Consider the following 23,641-nt stretch of genomic DNA (forward strand, 5'->3'; position numbering starts at 1 on the left):
AATCACTGTAGGATATCTTTACAGTGAATTTCCTGCAATTCTACACATTTTGCCATGGGGCAGACAGATATATGTGCAGTTGTATAGCTAATCTCAAGCTATTCTATACATTTTGCCATGAGTCTGAGAGAACATCAACTGATGTGTTCATATGCTATCTGGGGGAGGGCCCCGACCTCAAGGGGGCCTTCAACCGCCGTGTTCATGATGCTATCCTCTGTGGGGGGGGGGGGGGGGGACTTCCAGGGGGTCCACAACTGACATGTTCATATGTTATCAGGGCACGTGCCCTCCATGCCAGTTCGGTAATCTCTCTATCTCTCTCTCTCTCTATCTCTCTATCTCTCTCTCTCTCTCTCTCTCTCTCTCTCTCTCTCTCTCTGTCTCTCTGTCTCTCTCTGTCCAGGTGAGGTATTTCATTCCTGGGTCCCAGGGCGTCTGTCTCTGTCCTCTGCCTCAGAACGCTGCGTCTCCCTGGGGGGACAGTTAGCCACGGTGGGACAGCTCTACCTGGCCTGGAGGACAGGGCTGGACGTCTGTGCTCCAGGCTGGCTCTCTGACGGCAGTGTCCGCTACCCTATCACCCAGCCCAGGCAGGGCTGTGGAGGGGACCAGCCAGGGGTCCGGACCGTTGTACCCAACACCAATGGAACCACAACCAGCAGCGTATCAGCCAATGCTACGGACACCATACCACTCTATGACGCCTATTGCTACAGAGGTGAGAATGAAGTCCAGATCTGGATTCCAAGTGATCAAGGTGTAGCTATGATGACCGGACCATCTCTACTGAATCACCTTGTCAAATCAAATCAAATCAAATTGTGTTTGTCACATGTGCAGAATACAACATGTGTAAACCTTACAGTGAAATGCTTACTTAAGAGCCCCTAACCAACAATTCAAGTTATAAAAAAATATGGATATGAATAAGAAATAATAGTAACAAGTAATTGAAGAGCAGCAGTAAAATAACAATAGCAAGACTATATACAGGGGGTACCGGTACAGAGTCAATGTGCGGGGGGCACCGCTTAGTTGAGGTAATATGTACATGTAGGTAGAGTTATTAAAGTGACTATGCATAGATGATAACAACAAAGAGTAGCAGCAGTGTAAAAGTGTTTGGGGGAGGGGTCAATGTAAATAGTCTGGGTAGCCATTTGATTAGGTGTTCGGCAGGTAGCCTAGTGGTTAGAGCGTTGGGCTAGTAACTGAAAGGTTGCTAGATTGAATCCCAGAGCTGACAAGGTAAAAATCAGTCGTTCTGCCCCTGAACAAGGCAGTTAACCCACTGTTCCTAGGCTGTCATTGTAAATAAGAATTTGTTCTTAACTGGCTTCCCTAGTTACATAAAGGTACAATTTTAAAAAATTATGGCTTGGGGGTAGAAGCTGTTTAGAAGCCTCTTGGACCTAGACTTGGCGCTCCGGTACCGCTTGCCGTGCGGTAGCAGAGAGAACAGTCTATGACTAGGGTGGCTCGAGTCTTTGAATTTTTTTGTGCCTTCCTCTGACACCGCCTGGTATAGAGGTCCTGGATGGCAGGAAGCTTGGCCCCAGTGATGTACTGGGCCGTTCGCACTACCCTCTGTAGTGCCTTCAGGTCGGAGGCCGAGCAGTCCTATTTTTCTTGTAGTCCACAATCATCTCCTTTGTCTTGATCACATTGAGGGAGAGGGTGTTGTCCTGGCACCATACGGCCAGGTCTTCGACCTTCTCTCTATAGGCTGTCTCGTCGTTGTCAGTGATCGGGCCTACTACTGTTGTGTCATCGGCAAACTTAATGATGGTGTTGGAGTCGTGCCTGGCTGTGCAGTCATGAGTGAACAGGGAGTACAGGAGGGGGACACGCACCCCTGTGTTGAGGATCAGCGTGGCGGATGTGATGTTACCTACCTTTACCACCTGGCCCGTCAGGAAGTCCAGGATCCAGTTGCAGAGGGAGGTGTTTAGTCCCAGGGTCCTTAGCTTATTGATGAGCTTTGAGGGCACTATGGGGTTGAACGCTGAGCTATTCAGTGAATAGCATTCTCACATAGGTGTTCCTTTTGTCCAGGTGGGAAAGGGCAGAGTGGAGTGCAATAGAGATTTCATCATCTGTGGATCTGTTGGGGCGGTATGTAAATTGGAGTGGGTCTAGGGTTTCTGGGATAATGGTGTTGATGAGAGCCATGACCAGCCTTTCGAAGCACTTCATGGCTACAGATGTGAATGCTACAGGTCGGTAGTTGTTTAGGCAGGTTACCTTAGTGTTCTTGGGCACAGGCACTATGGTGGTCTACTTGAAACATGTTGGTTTACAAACTTGGGCAGGAAGAGGTTGAAAATGTCAGTGAAGATACTTGCCAGTTGGTCAGTGCATGCTCGCAGTACACATCCTGGTAATCCGTCTGGCCCTGCGGCCTTGTGAATGTTGATCTGTTTAAAGGTCTTACTCACATCGGCTGCGGAGAGCGTGGTCACACAGTCTTCCAGAACAGCTGGTGCTCTCATGCATGTTTCAGTGTTATTTGTCTCGAAGCAAGCATAGAAGTAGTTTAGCTCATGTCATTCAAATTGATTTCTTGTGAAGTAACCATGACTACACTTTTGCCCACCATGACATGCGTTTTCATGGACGTAACGATAGCAACATGGGTTTTGTTCTTGATGATGTAAAAGGCACAGTGCAGTCAAAAACATGCTTTTCCTGTGTTTTATATGTATTTCGACACTTTGTGTAAATTATGATAATGCCCTTTTAGTTTAACAGCTGTTTAAAAAGACCTCCTGAAATTTCAGCCTGTTTTGGTGGGATGGAGTTTTTGCCTGTAACTGCCTGGTGACATCACCAGGCAGTTAATTAGTTAATGAATTAGTTAATAGACATTTGACTGCATTGTTATGAGCTAGCAACATAAGCATTTCACTGCACCGCTATAACACCTGCTAAACTGTGTACGTGACCAATAAACTCTCTTTCTTCTGATTTGAAGAAAGAGAGTTCCAAAACTCTCTGCCAATAACAGCTAGTTTTCAGTTTTCCCCTCCCCACTCAGCCCACTCCCAGACAGTCCTAGCAAAATTCTTGCTGGAAAAATTGCCCTTTGCTAAGAAGCTATTTTTTTGTTTCTTTTTGACCATTTTAATTGAAAACTATCACAGTAAGATACTTAGTTATATCCCAGAAATGATTTGATATTAAGATAAAAATGGCTGCATTGGGCCTTTAACCTGTCTCGTTTTTAGAAGGGTACTGCTGGATATACTTCTAGGAAGTGAAAGAGGGCTTTAGTGAGAGAAGGAGGAGAGAGATTATTCCTTATTAGACATGAATTTATTGTAAATACTGTCTGTACATTCTTGGTCATTGTTCATTCATAGGCTTTTAGCTTCTCCTGTGCATGCATACTTTACAATTCCTTATGGTCTCATCGTATGTTTACTGGCATGTGATTTAACTTGGACATCTGTCTGCTTTCTCCTTGAGCTAAAGCATGAGGAATGTGTTTCCATTATTTAGTTTGAAGCTGGACTGAATTAATCATTCAGAATGAAGCTGCACTAAATGAATCATTCAGAATGAAGCTGCACTAAATAAATCATTCAGATTGAAGCTGAGCTAAATGAATCATTCAGAATGAAGCTACACTAAATAAATCATTCAGATTGAAGCTGAGCTAAATGAATCATTCAGAATGAAGCTACACAAAATAAATCATTCAGATTGAAGCTGAACTAAATGAATCATTCAGAATGAAGCGGAACTAAAGGAATCATTCAGATTGAAACTGCACTGAATTAATCATTCAGAATGAAGCTGAACTAAATTAATCATTCAGAATGAAGCTGCACTAAATGTATCATTCAGATTGAAACTGCACTAAATGAATCATTCAGATTGAAACTGCACTGAATTAATCATTCAGAATGAAGCTGAACTAAATGAATCATTCAGAATGAAGCTGCACTGAATTAATCATTCAGAATGAAGCTGGACTGAATTAGTCATTCATTGACTCTCATTGTGCCTCACAGGGAACGTGAAGAAGCCAGGCCCCATCTCTAGGATCTACACATCTTTGTGGAAGCCTTGGAGCCAGCTGGCCGGCTCCAGCCACTCGGACAACCTGGGAACAGACAGTCCTGCCCTGGCTACTGAGACCACCAGCAGCACACCGACCACTGGTGGGTTTGGAGATGAATGGATAGATTCATGTTTTTCTGTTCTATTTTTCTATTCTATTCTGATTCTATCAATAATCCTCCTCTCTCTCCCGTAGTCACAGAGAGCCGTAACCTTTCACCATCTGATGACCTCACACCTTCAAACTGGACCGGATTGGTTGATCTGGAGGAAGAGGCCCACTCTTGTAAGAAACATTATTTGCAACTTAAATAACACCCTATTACTGTAACCATATAGATCACTACTTTTGACCAAAGTTACTGGTTGTTTTGGTTGTTTATTGTTACTGTAATTCAGCATGTTTGTCTTCTCAGCCACAGATCCCTGGTCCTCAGAGTCCTCTGAGGGGTATGTCACCCTGCAGCTGAGCCCAGGAGAGAGCTCACTAGCCTGGGGAGACCTGGGAGACATGGACCCTGACTCTGGAGCTTTCCTCAGACCTCCAGCTACACCCAGCCCCAACTCAAGTACTACCACTCAGGAAGAACTATCACCCTCGACCCCAGCTCACAGAAAGGTTGGTCAGTTTTACCACATCCGTTTATTACAAGTATTGAATCATCAAGTACTTTGGCATATTGGCACGTTTTTGGCCCTAGTATTGTTTACTGTACAGTATATTCATTGTATTGGGTGTATGGTGGCCTTTGTCTAAAGGTGATGGCCAAGATAGTGAAGTCCATGTGGAAGCCGTGGAACTACCTGGCAGAAGGTACCCCAGGAACAGACAGTCCAGAGGGGGAGAGAAAGGGAAGTGCAGCAGGGACTCTGACAGACAGTGTGGCTGTACCCACCGGCTCTCCTGCTCCAGGTTAGTGCTTATTTCTTTATTTTGGTTGGGATACTGAGATTTACAGCTACAGAGTAATGTATCATCATTTAGATTTTTTGCAAAAGACTAAAGATCTTTTATCCAAAGCAACTTACAGTCACACGTGTATACATTTTACATACGGGTGGGCCAGGGAATTGAACCCACTATCCTGATGTTGCAAGAGCCACACTCTACCAACTGAGCTACAGAGGAACACAGTGAACATGAGAGAGAAAGAGAGAGTGTGTTTGTGAGTGGGTGTGAATGTTTGTCTGGGTTAAAAACTGTCTGGGTGGTAATTCAATAAGGACGGCCTTTTCAGTAGTCTAGGCTTCATTAATACAGATATGTTCTCTGGCCCCTTTCAACCCACAGGCATAAATGTTTAACAGAGAAGGGAACCTTAGACATTGATTTTCTGCATTATTTCATTATTCTAATAAAGGGTTTCTTTCCAGCTCCTGTGGTCGGTATCTCTCTCTCTCTCTCTCTCTCTCTCTCTCTCTCTCTCTCTCTCTCTCTCTCTCTCTCTCTCTCTCTCTCTCTCTCTCTCTCTCTCTCTCTCTCTCTCACTCGCTCTTGCTCTCTCACTCGCTCTCTCTTTCAATTTAATTCAAAGTGTTTTATTGGCATGTGAAACATATGTGTACATTGCCAAAGCAAGTGAAATAGATACTAAACAATAAAAAAAATGAACAGTAAACATTACACTCACAAACGTTCCAAAAGTGAATAGTTATGCACGCTCAAGTTTTCTGTTTTTGTCTTATTTCTTGTTTGTTTCACAATAAAACATATTTTGCATCTTCAAAGTGGTAGCCATGTTGTGTTAATCAAATGATACAAACCCCCCAAAAACTATTTTAATTTTAGGTTGTAAGGCAACAAATTAGGAAAAATGCCAAGGGGGGGTGAATACTTTCACAAGCCACTGTATGTGTCTCTAATATGGTCATACATTTGGCAGGATGTTAGGAAGTGCAGCTCAATTTCCACCTCATTTTGTGGGCAGTGTGCACAGAGCCCGTCTTCTCTTGAGAGCCAGGTCTGCCTACGGCGGCCTTTCTCAATAGCATGCTATGCTCACTGAGACTTTACAAAGTCAAATCTTTCCTTAAGTTTGGATCAGTCACAGTGGTCAGGTATTCGGCTATTGTGTACTCTCTGTTTAGGGCCAAATAGCATTCTAGTTTGCGCTGTTTTTTGTTAATTCTTTCCAATTTGTCAAGTAATTATCTTTTTGTTTTCTCATGATTTGATTGGGTCTAATTGTGTTGTTGTCCTGGGGCTCTGTGGGGAGTGTTTGTGTTTGTGAACAGAGCCCCAGGACCAGCTTGCTTAGGGGGCTCTTCTCCAGGTTCATCTCTCTGTAGGTGATGGCTTTGTTATGGAAGGTTTGGGAATCACTTCCTTTTAGGTGGTTGTAGAATTTAACGGCTCTTTTCTGGATTTTGATAATTAGCGGGTGTCGGCCTAACTCTGCTCTGCATGCATTATTTGGCGCTTTACGTTGTATACGAAGGATATTTTTGCAAAATTCTGCATGCAGTCTCAATTTGGTGTTTGTCTCATGTTGTGAAATCTTGGTTGGTGAGCGGACCCCAGACCTTACAACCAGAAAGGGCAATGGGTTCTATAACTAATTAAAGTATTTTTTGCCAGATCCTAATTGGTATGTTACATTTTGTGTTCCTTTTGATGCCATAGAATTCACTTCTTTCCTTGTCTCTCAGCTTGTTCACAGCTTTGTGGAAGTTACCTGTGGCGCTGATGTTTAAGCTGAGGTTTATATCGTTTTTTTGTGTGCTCTAGGGCAACTGTGTCTAGATGGAATTTGAATTTCTGGTCCTGGCAACTGGACCATTTTTGGAACACCATTATTTTTGTCTTACTGACATTTACTGTCAGTGCTCGTCTTGCAGAGTCTGTGCAAAATATCTAGGTGCTGCTGTGGGGCCTCCTTGTTTTGGGACAGAAGCACCAGATCATCAGCAAATAGTAGACATTTGACTTCAGATTCTAGTAGGGTGAGGCCGGGTGCTGCAGACTGTTCTAGTGCCCTTGCCAATTCGTTGATATTTATGTTGAAGAGGGTGGGGCTTAAGCTGCATCCCTGTCTCACCTCATGGCCATGTGGATAGAAAGGTGTGTGTTTTTTGCCAATTTTAACCTCACACTTGTTGTTTGTGTATTTTATAATGTCCCCCAACCCCACTTTCCATACATTTTTATAGCAGACCCTCATGCCAAATTGAGTCAAAAGCTTTTTTGAAATCTGTCTTACGGTAATTTGGTAAAAAGCCAATTTGACATTTGCTCAGTTACATTGTTATCGCTGAGGAAATGTATGAGTCTGCTGTTAATGATAATGCAGAGGATTTACCCAAGGTTGCTGTTGACTTATATCCCAAAGTAGTTATTGGAGTCAAATCTGTCCCCAATTTTGTGGATTGGGGTGATCAGTCCTTGGTTACAAATATTGGGGAAGATGCCAGAGTGGGTTAAATGGGTTAGATTCTATGGATTCTTACATTACATTGAGCTGATTTCTGACGTGCTGTTCCTTCTTTTTCTGTAGTGTATTTCTGTATTGTTTTCGCGATTCACCATACTGAAGGCGTAGGCTCAGGTTTTCTGGGTCTCCATGTTTTTGGTTGGATAGGTTTCTCAATTTCTGTCTTAGGTTTTTGCATTCTTCATCAAACCATTTGTCATTGTTGTTAATTTTCTTAGGTTGTCTGCTTGACATTTTTTTATTTGATAGGGAAGCTGAGAGGTCAAATATACTGTTTAGGTTTTCTACTGCCAAGTTTACACCTTCACTATTATAGTAAAACATTTTGTCCAGGAAGTTGTCTAAAAGGGATTGAATTTGTTGTTGCCTCATTGTTTTATGGTAGCTTTCTCCACTGCTTTCCTTCCATCTATAGTATTTGTTAATATTATTCAGTTCCTTTGGCTTTGATGCCTCATGATTGAGGATGGCTCTGCTCAAGTAGACTGGGATTTTGCTGTGATCTGATAGGGGTGTAGGTGGGCTGACTGTGAACTCTCTGAGAGACTCTGGGTTGAGGTCAGTGATAAGTAGTCTACAGTACTACTGCCAAGAGATGAGTTATAGGTGTACCTACTGTAGGAGTCCCCGCTAAATCTACCATTGTCTATATACATGCCCAGCGTGTGACAGAGCTGCAGGAGTTGTGACCCATTTTTGTTGGTTATGTTGTCATAGTTGTGTCTAGAGGCGTATATGGCGGAGGGATTGCTGTCACCTCCAGGTAGGTGTTTGTCCCCCTGTGTGCTGAGGGTGTCAGGCTCTTGTCCAGTTCTGGCATTTAGGTCACCACAGACTATTACATGTCCCTGGGCCTGGAAATTGTTGATTTCCCCCTCCAGGATGGAGAAGCTGTCTTCATTAAAGTATGGGAATTCTAGTGGAGGGATATAGGTAGCACACAGGAGGACATTTTTCTCTGTTCAAATAATTTCCTTTTGAATTTCAAGCCAAATGTACAATGTTCCTTTGGTGGATGGGACTACCAGCTCTCTGTAACCTAGAGGGAAACCAGTGGGTCCATCTCCTCTATACCACCCACCTGTCAGTTTGGTGGATGGGACTACCAGCTCTCTGAAACCTAGAGGGTAACCAGTGGGTCCATCTCCTCTATACCACCCACCTGTCAGTTTGGTGGATGGGACCACCAGCTCTCTGTAACCTAGAGGGTAACCAGTGGGTCCATCTCCTCTATACCACCCACCTGTCAGTTTGGTGGATGGGACTACCAGCTCTCTGTAACCTAGAGGGAAACCAGTGGGTCCATCTCCTCTATACCACCCACCTGTCAGTTTGGTGGATGGGACTACCAGCTCTCTGAAACCTAGAGGGTAACCAGTGGGTCCATCTCTTCTATGCCACCCACCTGTCAGTTTGGTGGATGGGACCACCAGCTCTCTGTAACCCAGAGGGCAACCAGTGGGTCCATCTCCTCTATACCACCCACCTGTCAGTTTGGTGGATGGGACTACCAGCTCTCTGTAACCTAGAGGGTAACCAGTGGGTCCATCTCCTCTATACCACCCACCTGTCAGTTTGGTGGATGGGACCACCAGCTCTCTGTAACCTAGAGGGCAACCAGTGGGTCCATCTCCTCTATACCACCCACCTGTCAGTTTGGTGGATGGGACTACCAGCTCTCTGTAACCTAGAGGGTAACCAGTGGGTCCATCTCCTCTATACCACCCACCTGTCAGTTTGGTGGATGGGACTACCAGCTCTCTGTAACCTAGAGGGTAACCAGTGGGTCCATCTCCTCTATACCACCCACCTGTCAGTTTGGTGGATGGGACTACCAGCTCTCTGTAACCTAGAGGGTAACCAGTGGGTCCATCTCCTCTATACCACCCACCTGTCAGTTTGGTGGATGGGACTACCAGCTCTCTGTAACCTAGAGGGCAACCAGTGGGTCCATCTCCTCTATACCACCCACCTGTCAGTTTGGTGGATGGGACTACCAGCTCTCTGTAACCTAGAGGGCAACCAGTGGGTCCATCTCCTCTATACCACCCACCTGTCAGTTTGGTGGATGGGACCACCAGCTCTCTGTAACCTAGAGGGCAACCAGTGGGTCCATCTCCTCTATACCACCCACCTGTCAGTTGGTGGATGGACCACCAGCTCTCTGTAACCTAGAGGGCAACCACTGGGTCCATCTCCTCTATACCACCCACCTGTCAGTTTGGTGGATGGGACTACCAGCTCTCTGTAACCTAGAGGGTAACCAGTGGATCCATCTCCTCTATACCGTGTTTCTTGTAGGATGACAATGTCTGTATTTCTAAGTTATTTGGTGAGGTCCAGGTTCATGCTCTTTAGGCCAAAAGCAGATGACCTCAGGCCTTGGATATTCCAGGATGAGATAGTTAAGGCTTTGTGTTCCATAAAGTGTCCAACGTTGTTAGTCGTGTGGTTTGGCCTCAGACCAGTAAGTGTGAGCGGAGCCTGCTGAGCATCTGGTATATGCCATTGACTTGGACTTGTGTAAGAATGGGCGTTGGACCTGTTTGCCTGCTCATGGCCTGGGCGTATGTGTGTCTTTCATGTTGCGGCCCTCTTGCAGGAGTGTGGGGCATGGGGTGGGCAGGAGGGGCATAGGTCTGATCTGAGGGGGGCTACAGTGAGGGAAAAAAGTATTTGATCCCCTGCTGATTTTGTACGTTTGCCCACTGACAAAGAAATGATCAGTCTATAATTTTAATGGTAGGTTTATTTGAACAGTGAGAGACAGAATAACAACAAAAAAATCCAGAAAAACGCATGTCAAAAATGTTATAAAATGATTTGCATTTTAATGAGGGAAATAAGTATTTCACCCCTCTGCAAAACATGACTTAGTACTTGGTGGCAAAACTCTTGTTGGCAATCACAGAGGTCAGACGTTTCTTGTACTTGGCCACCAGGTTTGCACACATCTCAGGAGGGATTTTGTCCCACTCCTCTTTGCAGATCTTCTCCAAGTCATTAAGGTTTCGAGGCTGAAGTTTGGCAACTCGAACCTTCAGCTCCCTCCACAGATTTTCTATGGGATTAAGGTCTGGAGGCTGGCTAGGCCACTCCAGGACCTTAATGTGCTTCTTCTTGAGCCACTCCTTTGTTGCCTTGGCCGTGTGTTCTGGGTCATTGTCATGCTGGAATACCCATCCACGACCCATTTTCAATGCCCTGGCTGAGGGAAGGAGGTTCTCACCCAAGATTTGACGGTACATGGCCCAGTCCATCGTCCCTTTGATGCGGTGAAGTTGTCCTGTCCCCTTAGCAGAAAAACACCCCCAAAGCATAATGTTTCCACCTCCATGTTTGACGGTGGGGATGGTGTTCTTGGGGTCATAGGCAGCATTCCTCCTCCTCCAAACACGGCGAGTTGAGTTGATGCCAAAGAGCTCCATTTTGGTCTCACCTGACCACAACACTTTCACCCAGTTGTCCTCTGAATCATTCAAATGTTCATTGGCAAACTTCAGACGGGCATGTATATGTGCTTTCTTGAGCAGGGGGACCTTGCGTTACCAATTGTTTTCTTGGTGACTATGGTCCCAGCTGCCTTGAGATCATTGACAAGATCCTCCAGTGTAGTTCTGGGCTGATTCCTCACCGTTCTCATGATCATTGCAACTCCACGAGGTGAGATCTTGCATGGAGCCCCAGGCCGAGGGAGATTGACAGTTCTTTTGTGTTTCTTCCATTTGCGAATAATCGCACCAACTGTTGTCACCTTCTCACCAAGCTGCTTGGCGATAGTCTTGTAGCCCATTCCAGCCTTGTGTAGGTCTACAATCTTTTCCCTGACATCCTTGGAGAGCTCTTTGGTCTTGGCCATGTTGGAGAGTTTGGAATCTGATTGATTGATTGCTTCTGTGGACAGGTGTCTTTTATACAGGTAACAAGCTGAGATTAGGAGCACTCCCTTTAAGAGTGTTCTCCTAATCTCAGCTCGTTACCTGTACAAAAGACACCTGGGAGCCAGAAATCTTTCTGTTTGAGAGGGGGTCAAATACTTATTTCCCTCATTAAAATTCAAATCAATTTATAACATTTTTGACATGCGTTTTTCAGGATTTTTTTGTTGTTATTCTGTCTCTCACTGTTCAAATAAACCTACCATTAAAATTATAGACTGATCATTTCTTTGTCAGTGGGCAAACGTACAAAATCATCTGGGGATCAAATACTTTTTTCCCTCACTGTATATGGGGTGTGGGCATCTCTGTCCCTTCCCTTTTCTCACTCCTTTCGCCTTCATTCCTTCTCTCTCCCTCTTTCCATATCCCACTGCCGCATCTAACCTCTTCCCTCTCTTCCCTTTTCAGGTTTATCCTCATGGGGTGGTGGGTGGTGGGATGGCTCAGGACTGGGGGACCTAGATGATACACCACCCACTGGTGAGCCGTCATCCTTCACTGGTGAGCCATCGTCCTCTTCTGGTGAGCCGTCGTCCTCCACTGGTGAGCCTTCGTCCTCCGCTGGTGAGCCTTTGTCCTCCCCTGGTGTGCCGTCGTCCTCCCCTGGTGAGCCGTCGTCCTCCCCTGGTGAGCCTTCGTCCTCCCCTGGTGAGCCTTCGTCCTCCCCTGGTGAGCCTTCGTCCTCCCCTGGTGTGCCGTCGTCCTCCCCTGGTGTGCCGTCTTCCTCCGCTGGTGAGCCATCGTCCTCCGCTGGTGAGCCGTCTTCCTCCGCTGGTGAGCCATCGTCCTCCGCTGGTGAGCCGTCTTCCTCCGCTGGTGAGCCATCGTCCTCCGCTGGTGAGCCGTCTTCCTCCGCTGGTGAGCCGTCATCCTCCCCTGGTGAGCCATCAGCCTCCCCTGCCCTGCTCACCTCTACCCCGGCCACAGAGATCCAGTTCTCTGCCTCCACCTCCACCACTGGAGGGAGGGAGGATATCCCAGACCCTACTCAGCCCATAAGGGAGACATGGGTCCAAGTAACCCCATCAACAGGTGTGACCTCACCCCAGCCGGGTGATAGGAGAATGGAAGAGGTTACCACTAGTACCACTAGAGCAGATGGTATAGCCACCGCTGAGAGCGGGACAGCGATGGTGAAAGAGGAGGAAGGGAGTGCCCTGGGGGCCTCCAACGAGGCCAGAGGGGAGATCCAGTTTACCGGTATCCCCGTTGGAACAACCAAACCCAAACTCAAGGTCCCTCCATCCAACAACAGAACCATGAGGAAGAACCAGTCACGAGCCAGTGGCAGCACAACCCAACCCCCAGTCAGCAGCTCCACAGCTGGGTCAGACAGCAGAGACTCTTCCCTTCCATCCAGAGCAGGTGCTGGAACTCCAGCCCCTCCACCCTCAGCCTCAGTCAGCAAGGGCAGCTCCGGGGTGGCATCTCCGTCCGTATCCTGGGTCCCCACGGAGAGAGCTGGAGAGCAGGGTGGCGAGGGGCCGGAGAGAGAGCCCCTGGAGGTGCCCTCCGAACCACCAGTGGAGGAGGAGACAGCCTTGTCTCACTCGCTCGGCTCTGGGTTGCCTAGCAACGTGGACGAGGAAGGTGGCAGAGGTGCCGGATTCAACCAAAGCAACGGAACTCTGGACTCAGCTGGTAAGTCCTGTCTGTCTGTCAGTTAATAAATAAATCTAACAAATTTCATTTCATTTTTAATCCAAAGATTTGCACACAAAGCTGAAGAAAACACTAGCATCATATTCATTCATTTCTCTCCATCAGGGCCTCAGTCACGGCGATCTCTGTACAATCCCCACGGTTGTTTCCTCGGTGCTGTTATTCAATGTGTTTTTCAATTCCGAGATAATAGCGTGTTGCCTTCCGACCTACAGGAATCCTCATACCAGACCCATCCTGTATGTACTCCCACTAGGGAATAGGAAGGTGGTCATGCTTCCATAGATAGTCCTCTGATCTCTCCAGAGCTGTTTCTCACCTGATTGTGTATGGGGCTTGTAGCTGGTGCACCATATTTCCTGCTTCCTCTTAGGCATTCCTGCTGCATCACACATTCCTGTGGTGATTTATTTTGCTCTCTTGGAAACAGTTGATGTTGTCAACATGTTGTAGATATGTTGTATATTCATCAGAGGCTGAGATTTGATGCGTAAATGTAGAACCAAAGATCGTGGCTAACAACAGTAAATCGTTTTGACAGAGATGCCAGAGAAAAGCATATCATTGATAGCACATGTTATGTGGTGTTGTTCATGGAGATGATAGCCTCTGGAGGGAAAGCGAGCAGTGTGCCATTTTACCGACCTGTATTAGCCTCTTGTTTCCATCCCTCACATTAGCAGCCCCGCTACAGAAACAGAAACAATGCATAGAGGAACTCATGGAAGACTGGGTCTCACTAATAGGACAGTGGTGGTCTCTCACGCTCCCTGTCTCTCTCTCTCTCTCTCTCTCTCTCTCTCTCTCTCTCTCTCTCTCTCGCTCTCTCTCAGTTCCATTCAAAGGGCTTTATAGGCATAGGAAACATATGTTTACATTGCCAAAGCAAGTGAAATTAATAAACAAAAGTGAAATAAACAATAAAAAGTGAACATTAAATATTACACTCACAAATTCCAAAATAATAGAGACATTTCCAATGTCATATCATGTCTATAGACAGTGTTGTAACGATATGCAAATAGTTAAAGTAAAAAAGGGAAAATAAATAAACATAAATATAGGTTGTATTTACAATGGTGTTTGTTCTTCACTGGTTGACCTTTTCTTGTGGCAACTGGTCACAAATCTTGCACACTGTGGTTGCACGCTGTGGTATTTTACCCAATAGATATGGGAGTTTATTAAAATTTGATTTGTTTTTAAATTCTTTGTGGATCTGTGTAATCTGAGTGAAATATGTGTCTCTAATATGGTCATACATTTGTCAGGAGGTTAGGAAGTGCAGCTCAGTTTCCACCTCATTTTGTGGGCAGTGGACACATAGCCTGTCTTCTCTCAAGAGCCAGGTCTGCCTATGGCGGCCTCTCTCAATAGCAAGGCTGTGCTCACTGAGTCTGTACATAGTCAAGGATTTTCTTGATTTGGGGTCAGTTACAGTGGTCAGGTATTCTGCCACTGTGTACTCTCTGTTTAGGGCCAGATAGCATTCCAATTTGCGTTTATTTTTTCCAGTGTGTCAAATAGTTATATTTTTGCTTTCTCATAAGTTGTTTGGGTCTAAATGTGTTTCTATCCTTGGGCTCTGTAGGGTCTGTTTGTGTTTGTGAACAGAGCTCCAGAACCAACCAACCAGCCATCTCTCTTTCTCTTTCTCTCTCTCTCCCTCTCTTTCTCTCTCTCTTGCTTTCTCTTTCTCAATCTCTCTTATTCTCTCGCTGTCTCACTTTCTTTTCTCTCTTTCTCTCTCACTCTCCCTACTCTCTCTCTCTCTTTCTCTCTCACTCTCTCCCTCCCCCCCTCTCGCTCTATCGCTCTCTCTCACTCTGTTCTGTCAAAGTTGAGAGGTGGCCAGTGTTTGTGTTTTTCCTGACTGGATCAGAGTGGACCTCATCAGGCTGCGTAATCAATGAGGGGCTTCAGGGTCTCTCTCTCTCTTTTAAATAAATGCTTTATTGGCATGAATGGGTGGTTGCCAAAGCAATGTTTATGAAGTATTACATACATTAACAATATGTTTGATCAACAATAATAAAATATATCTACTGTCTCTCTAATATTATGACAGGCCAGGACATAACCTGCAGCAAGATCTACTGTCTCTCTAATATGATTAAAGGCCAGGACATAACCTGCAGCAAGATCTACTGTCTCCCTAATATGATTAAAGGCCAGGACATAGCCTGCAGCAAGATCTACTGTCTCTCTAATATGATTAAAGGCCAGGACATAACCTGCAGCAAGATCTACTGTCTCCCTAATATGATTAAAGGCCAGGACATAACCTGCAGCAAGATCTACTGTCTCTCTAATATGATTAAAGGCCAGGACATAGCCTGCAGCAAGATCTACTGTCTCTCTAATATGATTAAAGGCCAGGACATAGCCTGCAGCAAGATCTACTGTCTCCCTAATATGATTAAAGGCCAGGACATAACCTGCAGCAAGATCTACTGTCTCTCTAATATGATTAAAGGCCAGGACATAACCTGCAGCAAGATCTACTGTCTCCCTAATATGATTAAAGGCCAGGACATAACCTGCAGCAAGATCTACTGTCTCTCTAATATGATTAAAGGCCAGGACATAGCCTGCAGCAAGATCTACTGTCTCCCTAATATGATTAAAGGCCAGGACATAACCTGCAGCAAGATCTACTGTCTCTCTAATATGATTAAAGGCCAGGACATAACCTGCAGCAAGATCTATTGTCTCTATGTTTTCCCCTAACAAAATGCATAGTATCTCCTCAAAGGTCAGTACAGAAAATCCTGCAATTCTTTCTTTGAATTTCAGGAGATAAATACATTACTTCTGACTGTCATATTTGGAGCAGTGGAGTAGGAAGTGCTGCTCATTCTGTACTTCACCCGACCCACACTGCTAAAATAGTCTTTCTTCTCTGACCTTCCATGTTTCTCTATGGTGTCCTGTCTCTATCGCCAAGCTATGGTCACTGAGTCTGTACATTGTTAATGTCTTCCTTTGTATGAATTATTTGCTCCAAAGAAGGTGTTATGCTAATTTGATACAGTATCTGTTGCTTTTTTGGTGTGTTGGTCTGTTGGTGTGATGGTGTATTGGTCTGATGGTGTGTTGGTGTGTTGGTGGGATGGTGTGTTGGTCTGTTGATGTGATGGTATGTTGGTCTGATGGTGTGTTGGTCTGATGGTCTGATGGTGTGTTGGTCTGATGGTGTGTTGGTCTGTTGATGTGATGGTGTGTTGGTCTGATGGTGTGTTGGTGTGTTGGTGGGATGGTGTGTTGGTCTGATGGTGTGTTGGTGTGTTGTTCTGATGGTGTGTTGGTCTGATGGTGTGATGGTGTGTTGGTGTGATGGTGTGTTGGTGTGATGGTGTGATGGTGTGTTGGTCTGATGGTCTGATGGTGTGTTGGTCTGATGGTGTGTTGGTGGGATGGTGTGTTGGTCTGATGGTGTGTTGGTCTGATGGTGTGTTGGTCTGTTGGTCTGATGGTGTGTTGGTCTGATGGTGTGTTGGTCTGATGGTGTGTTGTTCTGATGGTCTGATGGTGTGTTGGTCTGATGGTGTGTTGGTCTGATGGTCTGTTGGTCTGTTAGTGTGTTGGTGTGTTGGTCTGATGGTGTGTTGGTCTGATGGTCTGTTGGTGTGTTGGTCTGATGGTCTGTTGGTGTGTTGGTCTGATGGTGTGTTGGTCTGTTGATGTGATGGTGTGTTGATGTGATGGTGTGTTGGTCTGATGGTGTGTTGGTCTGATGGGTTGTTGGTCTGATGGTGTGTTGTTCTGTTGGTGTGTTGGTCTGATGGTGTGTTGGTCTGATGGTGTGTTGGTCTGATGGTCTGTTGTTTTGATGGTGTGTTGGTTTGTTGATGTGTTGGTGTGTTGGTCTGATGGTCTGATGGTGTGTTGGTGTGTTGGTCTGATGGTGTGTTGGTCTGATGGTCTGTTGGTCTGATGGTGTGTTGGTCTGATGGTGTGTTGGTGTGTTGGTCTGATGGTCTGTTGGTCTGATGGTGTGTTGGTCTGATGGTGTGTTGGTGGGATGGTGTGTTGGTCTGATGGTGTGATGGTGTGTTGGTCTGATGGTGTGTTGGTCTGTTAGTGTGTTGGTGTGTTGGTCTGATGGTGTGTTGGTCTGTTGGTCTGATGGTGTGTTGGTCTGTTGGTGTGTTGGTCTGATGGTGTGTTGGTGTGATGGTGTGTTGGTGTGATGGTACATAGGTCCAGGTGCAGGGTGAAGGGAGCCTGTCAGCTCATTCACTGGCCTATTGATTTCTCTGCTCCACTCGCTTTAAAGAACGACCAGCCACAGCAGGTTTATCTGTCAACACACACACACACACACACACACACACACACACACACACACACACACACACACACACACACACACACACACACACACACACACACACACACACACACACACACACACACACACACACACACTTTTTTATTGGTACTCTGGCTATCATAAAGGCTCCCAACAGTGGGGGTCAATTGCTATGAAAGACAGAAAGACATTTATAAACCAAAGCATAGCACAGGAGCCAGACAGAGAATAAAGCAATGACTTTGTTCATAGGCCACAAATACAGTATAATATCAGGGATTTTAATTTAGCCAATTATTATGGCATACTGTGGTGGTGTGTTTTGTTCTACTCCTGTTACATGATGATTAGTGTGAGGATGTCAGACCGTCAGAGACGTCTGCAGTGTGGAAGACAGAATGAGCCTGCAGGATAATCATAGCCTGGGAATTGATTTTTATCCTTGTGTATGCTGGGTAAACTCACACACACACACACACAAAAACACACACACACACACACACACACACACACACACACACACACACACACACACACACACACACACACACACACACACACACACACACACACACACACACACACGATTGTGCTGTGCCTCCATCTTCAACAGTTCCTTCCGATATATCATGATTATGTCATATCATAATTAATATCAGCAGTTTAATAAGTGCTGAGAGAAACGAGGTATTTAACCTCAGACATAATGAGGTAAGATGAAAATGGATTGCCCTCTATAGCCGCTGCAGATCCAGCCTGGGATCCTTTTCCAACTGGTAACCATGACAACAGAGACCAGCAGGAAGGTGATGGCTGGTTGAAGTTTGGTTCTGGGGATAGTTGTCCTTTAGAAGAAACATGAAAATGGATCTTAATGTAGTAGTTATGGTGAGCCCAGTACCATTAACACTACGCCAGAATGGTGCCTGACCTTAGTGTCCTGGTCCCAGTGTGGTTGGTTGCCTGTCCTTAGTGTCCTGGTCCCAGTGTGGTTGGTTGCCTGTCCTTAGTGTCCTGGTCCCAGTGTGGTTGGTTGCCTGTCCTTAGTGTCCTGGTCCCAGTGTGGTTGGTTGCCTGTCCTTAGTGTCCTGGTCCCAGTGTGGTTGGTTGCCTGTCCTTAGTGTCCTGGTCCCAGTGTGGTTGGTTGCCTGTCCTTAGTGTCCTGGTCCCAGTGTGGTTGGTTGCCTGTCCTTAGTGTCCTGGTCCCAGTGTGGTTGGTTGCCTGTCCTTAGTGTCCTGGTCCCGTGTGGTTGGTTGCCTGTCCTTAGTGTCCTGGTCCCGGTGTGGTTGGTTGCCTGTCCTTAGTGTCCTGGTCCCAGTGTGGTTGGTTGCCTGTCCTTAGTGTCCTGGTCCCAGTGTGGTTGGTTGCCTGTCCTTAGTGTCCTGGTCCCAGTGTGGTTGGTTGCCTGTCCTTAGTGTCCTGGTCCCAGTGTGGTTGGTTGCCTGTCCTTAGTGTCCTGGTCCCAGTGTGGTTGGTTGCCTGTCCTTAGTGTCCTGGTCCCAGTGTGGTTGGTTGCCTGTCCTTGGTGTCCTGGTCCCAGTGTGGTTGGCTGCCTGACCTTAGTGTCCTGGTCCCAGTGTGGTTGGTTGCCTGTCCTTAGTGTCCTGGTCCCAGTGTGGTTGGTTGCCTGTCCTTAGTGTCCTGGTCCCAGTGTGGTTGGTTGCCTGTCCTTAGTGTCCTGGTCCCAGTGTGGTTGGTTGCCTGTCCTTAGTGTCCTGGTCCCAGTGTGGTTGGTTGCCTGTCCTTAGTGTCCTGGTCCCAGTGTGGTTGGTTGCCTGTCCTTAGTGTCCTGGTCCCGGTGTGGTTGGTTGCCTGTCCTTAGTGTCCTGGTCCCAGTGTGGTTGGTTGCCTGTCCTTAGTGTCCTGGTCCCGGTGTGGTTGGTTGCCTGTCCTTAGTGTCCTGGTCCCAGTGTGGTTGGTTGCCTGTCCTTAGTGTCCTGGTCCCAGTGTGGTTGGTTGCCTGTCCTTAGTGTCCTGGTCCCAGTGTGGTTGGTTGCCTGTCCTTAGTGTCCTGGTCCCAGTGTGGTTGGTTGCCTGACCTTAGTGTCCTGGTCCCAGTGTGGTTGGTTGCCTGTCCTTAGTGTCCTGGTCCCAGTGTGGTTGGTTGCCTGTCCTTAGTGTCCTGGTCCCAGTGTGGTTGGTTGCCTGTCCTTAGTGTCTTAGGCCCAGATTCCCAAAACCTTAAGAAGAAATGTATTCTTAACTGCCATTGTTTCCTTAACTATAGACTTAAGAAGAAAGTTAAGCAAAGTTGCTATTCCTCAAAAAGGTTATTGGACATTTTCTGGCGCTATTTCTTGTTTCTCCTTAAGCAAAACGTTAAGAAGAAATTAGATTCTTGAAATAAAGTTATTGGAAATGTTGTTAATTCCAAGATATCTGAACCCTCGTTTCAAACTCAGCGCAGTGAGAGAAAAAGCTCATTAAAGCAATTGAACATGTTTAATTCACTCACATACTTCTGAAAGTAAAAGTTTCAGTATTGATTATTTTAAATCCAAGAACATGTTTTAGAACAGTAATCTAACTAAGAAATATGCTAACATGATTGCCATTGCTAGCTAGTTAGCTAGGTAAAACGGTTTCCTAGCAACAAACATCTTAAGAAGATTTTTAAGAAGATATTTGAGAAAGTTCATAAGAAAATCCTTAAATCTTAAGATATTGTTGAAGAATTGCACTTACGAACTATCTTATGAACTTCTTTTTTTGTTTTTTTCTTAAGAAGCTTCTTAAGTTTTTGCGTAGGAAGTGTTTTGTGAATCTGGGCCCTGTAGCCCAGTAGCAGAATCAGACTCAGCATAGCACTGAGGTTACTCTGCACTTCCATGTCAGTCCATTGCAGAGAGATGCATGAACTTCATGGCTCAGTCATTTTAGATGGAGGTAGAGGTGGTGTGTGTGTGTGTGCGTGCTTGTGTGCGTGCACGCATTTGTGTGTGTATATGTGTGTGCGTGCATTCATGCATGCATGTTGTGTAGGCTATGGGTCTCTATACAGCTGAGGGGAAGAGAAACAGAGAGAAAGGGGGAAGGGGGGATTGTAAATTGCATCAAGATAAAGAAGGCAGCAGAGGTGTTTGTGCTCTTGGCAACATTTACTACAACTACTAGCTTAATTTATTTACACTTGAGGATGGTTATTGTAAATAGGAGCTCTGCCCTCCAGTCTAAGGATATCTCATTACTTTATGCCTGGCAACAGCACAGCAAAAAACTAGATCTATGTGCATACTGTTTGGCATGCATCCATACTGCCTTAGGCAGTTACTGTACCTCATCTGTTTTTGCTTAGATTGCTAAAGCAGGTGTCTTGCTTATCACTGAAATTAGAATAGAAAACCTACCAAGGTCATTTCACCTGCACTACCCTCCCTCTCTCTGTGTGTGATAGAGAAGATATGCTACATTCTCCTGTGCTTTGCACCTTCAAAAGGAGACCTGGATTATGGCTACTATTTTATATTTAACTCAAGTCATTTTCACCAAAAGCCTTTCCCCTTCAATCTCAAATGTTATAGAAAGGAGGTATTTTTGCTCAAAGAAGCTGTTTAAACCATGACAATAAGCTTGTGTGAAGTCTGATAATAGCAGTGACTCCAGTCTTTTGTAGTTGTATAAGTGAATCTCCATCCATTTAGGTGTGTCAGTGGGTCCTTTCTGAGGACTGTGACTGTCTGAGACTGACAAGTCTGTCATGCATCTAAAATGAATGAATAAACAGTTTTTTCACTATCATCTAATCTCTTTTCCTTTTTCTCTCTATCCTGCATTCTCTCTTTCTCTCTCAATCTCTTTCTCTCTTTCTCTCTCTGTTTCTCTCGCTCTCTTTCTCTGATTCTCTCGCTCTCGCTCTCTGTTTCTCTCGGTCTCTGTTTCTCTCTCTCTTTCTTTCTCTCTGTTTCTTTCTCTCTCTATCTCTCTCTATCTCTCTCTCTCTGTTTCTCTCTCCCTGATCAGGTGAGGAGGAGCCCTGTGTGACCAACCCGTGTGTACATGAAGGGAAGTGTCTACCTCAGGGCAAGGGCTACAGCTGTTACTGCCCACAGGGTTTCACAGGGGAGAACTGTGAGATCGGTGAGTTTACAACACACACACACACACACACACACACACACACACACACACACACACACACACACACACACACACACACACACACACACACACACACACACACACACACACACACACACACACACACACACACACACACACACACACACATGAATCCACAAAGACACACACATGCACACACCAGGACACATGCATGTGTGTGTGTGTCTGTGTGTAACTAAGAGATCTTAAAATAAATTAGGTGTAGGTCAAAGGTCAAACGTTCCATCACCCTTTAGACAAGGGTTGGGAGGTTAGAGGTCAGCCTCCTATCTTCCTTGTATTACTGTACATCACACTCAATAGCAACTGTGTGAATCTGTGACTTTCTTCCTTAAGGTCACATTACTTGTCTAGCTCAGCCCTGACTCAGATTCACAACAAACCCTGCAGGGTCATCCCTCATTCAGTGCCTGAGAGACAGTACCAGACACTGATCATATTTACCCGTCAGCTGTGATGAGAAGGTATCTGTCTGACTGGATACTCCTGGCTTCTAGAGCAGGGAGACTGAGAGATGGGCTTAGAGCATGATGGCGAGACAAGGGTGTGTGTGTGTGTGTGTGTGTGTGCGCGCGCGCGCGCAGATTTGTTGTATATGTGGGATTATCTCTCTCAGGAGCCCTAACTCCTCTGCATTATGCATGAATGGATTACACATTCATAAGGAACAAAGGCATCACGTGTTTGGAGGGAATGTGTGTATGTATGCATGTTTTGGATTATATGTTGCTAAAGGTTGACTTGGAGTCAGTGAGGAGTCACTCAAGGTCATGCTGGGGTGAAGTGATCACTTGAGACAGAAGACAGTGTTGCCTATGAAATTGTAATGCAGAGACGAAGAGAAGAAGCCACTTTAGACTATTGGGATGCACCCCTAGAACTATTATGGAAGAAACGGACCACTCAGTTACTCATCTATTTCTATGTGTACTAGTGACTGAGGCACAATATAATGTTTACAGTAGAATCTTACCCCAAAAGGTGGTGTCACCTCTTTACATTTTGTAGCCTAGAACCTGTCAGGGAAATTCAAAGCTATGTTTGGCCAGACATGCAGACCTAAGGGCTTATGGTACAAAGCCCCAATCAGAAGGTATTGACAGGGGCAATAGTCTGGATTGGATTTGTCTGACACCAATGCTTGACTTGGGCTGAAATAGGTGCCAGTACTCGTTTTGGGTGCCAGTACTGTTTATATTTAGGTGCAGGAGCTCCACAATACTTTGAGCTAATATTCTATAAGAGGAACAGGAGCTCAAGCAGTACAACATTTGAGGTGCCGGTACCTTATCAACACTCAGAACATAGAATATAGTTTAGTTTGAAGTGACTTTGAGAGCACAGTTTGGTGCCTTTCATCCTTGGAGTATAAATGCAGGTTCTGAGTTGAACCGTTTATACAGTAGACAGTGTGTTTGGAACAGTTATTCATAATTGAGAAAAGAAGACGTGAGTCAGACTTGGGTCAGGATTCTGTTTTCTGAAATCCTTCTTCATCATTAAACCGTCACCATTGACATTTGATAAATGTTTTATTTTTCAAAAGAGCTCGACCTTCGGTAGAACACACGAGTTGTTGTGATTTGTGAATGTAAACAAAATATCTCTGTTGTGTTTTTGTGCAGTGTGAACGGATTTAAGGGGTCATAGTAAACCCTCTTGGAGTGAAACAGGGACAAGAGAGCAAGAAAGAGAAAGAGCAAGAGAGAAACAGAGAGTGAGAGAGAGCTTGGCACAGGAATAATGAAATAAGTGGTTTGGTTCTGAAGTAGTCACATAGTGCTCTGATTCATGCAGCAAGAAGGAGAGGGACAAAGACAGACAAACAGAAAACACCCACACTAATCTCTAGTTGCCATGGTGAGAATGAAATGATCATCCTCCCTTACAAAAAATGTACATTTAGCAGATGCTTTTATCCAGAGCAACTTACAGTTTGTGCATTCACTTTAAGATAGCTAGGTGGGACAACCACAGTCATAGTAATTAAAAATGTTTACTCAATAAAACAACTGTCAGCAAAGTCAGTGGTAGTGACAGAAAGTCAGTGGTAGTGACAGAAAGACAAGTGGTAGTGACAGAAAGACAAGTGGTAGTGACAGAA

At 45.4% G+C, this 23,641-nt stretch overlaps 1 protein-coding gene across 2 annotated transcripts in view; it reads left to right on the forward strand.

The window, feature by feature from the left end:
- Positions 1–23,641, forward strand: part of LOC106569686 (neurocan core protein) — a 105,712-nt gene that overhangs the window by 61,880 nt on the left and 20,191 nt on the right. For both annotated transcript variants that reach the window (XM_014141247.3, XM_045694358.2), the window contains 7 exons: positions 407–721; positions 4,020–4,169; positions 4,265–4,354; positions 4,485–4,687; positions 4,828–4,981; positions 11,849–13,081; positions 21,379–21,495. In XM_014141247.3, coding sequence (XP_013996722.3) covers positions 407–721; positions 4,020–4,169; positions 4,265–4,354; positions 4,485–4,687; positions 4,828–4,981; positions 11,849–13,081; positions 21,379–21,495 — 2,262 coding nt within the window. The remainder of the gene's footprint in view (positions 1–406; positions 722–4,019; positions 4,170–4,264; positions 4,355–4,484; positions 4,688–4,827; positions 4,982–11,848; positions 13,082–21,378; positions 21,496–23,641) is intronic.

This window comes from Salmo salar, chromosome 14, assembly GCF_965601325.2.
Source record: "Salmo salar chromosome 14, fSalSal1, whole genome shotgun sequence".
Taxonomy (NCBI): domain Eukaryota; kingdom Metazoa; phylum Chordata; class Actinopteri; order Salmoniformes; family Salmonidae; genus Salmo; species Salmo salar.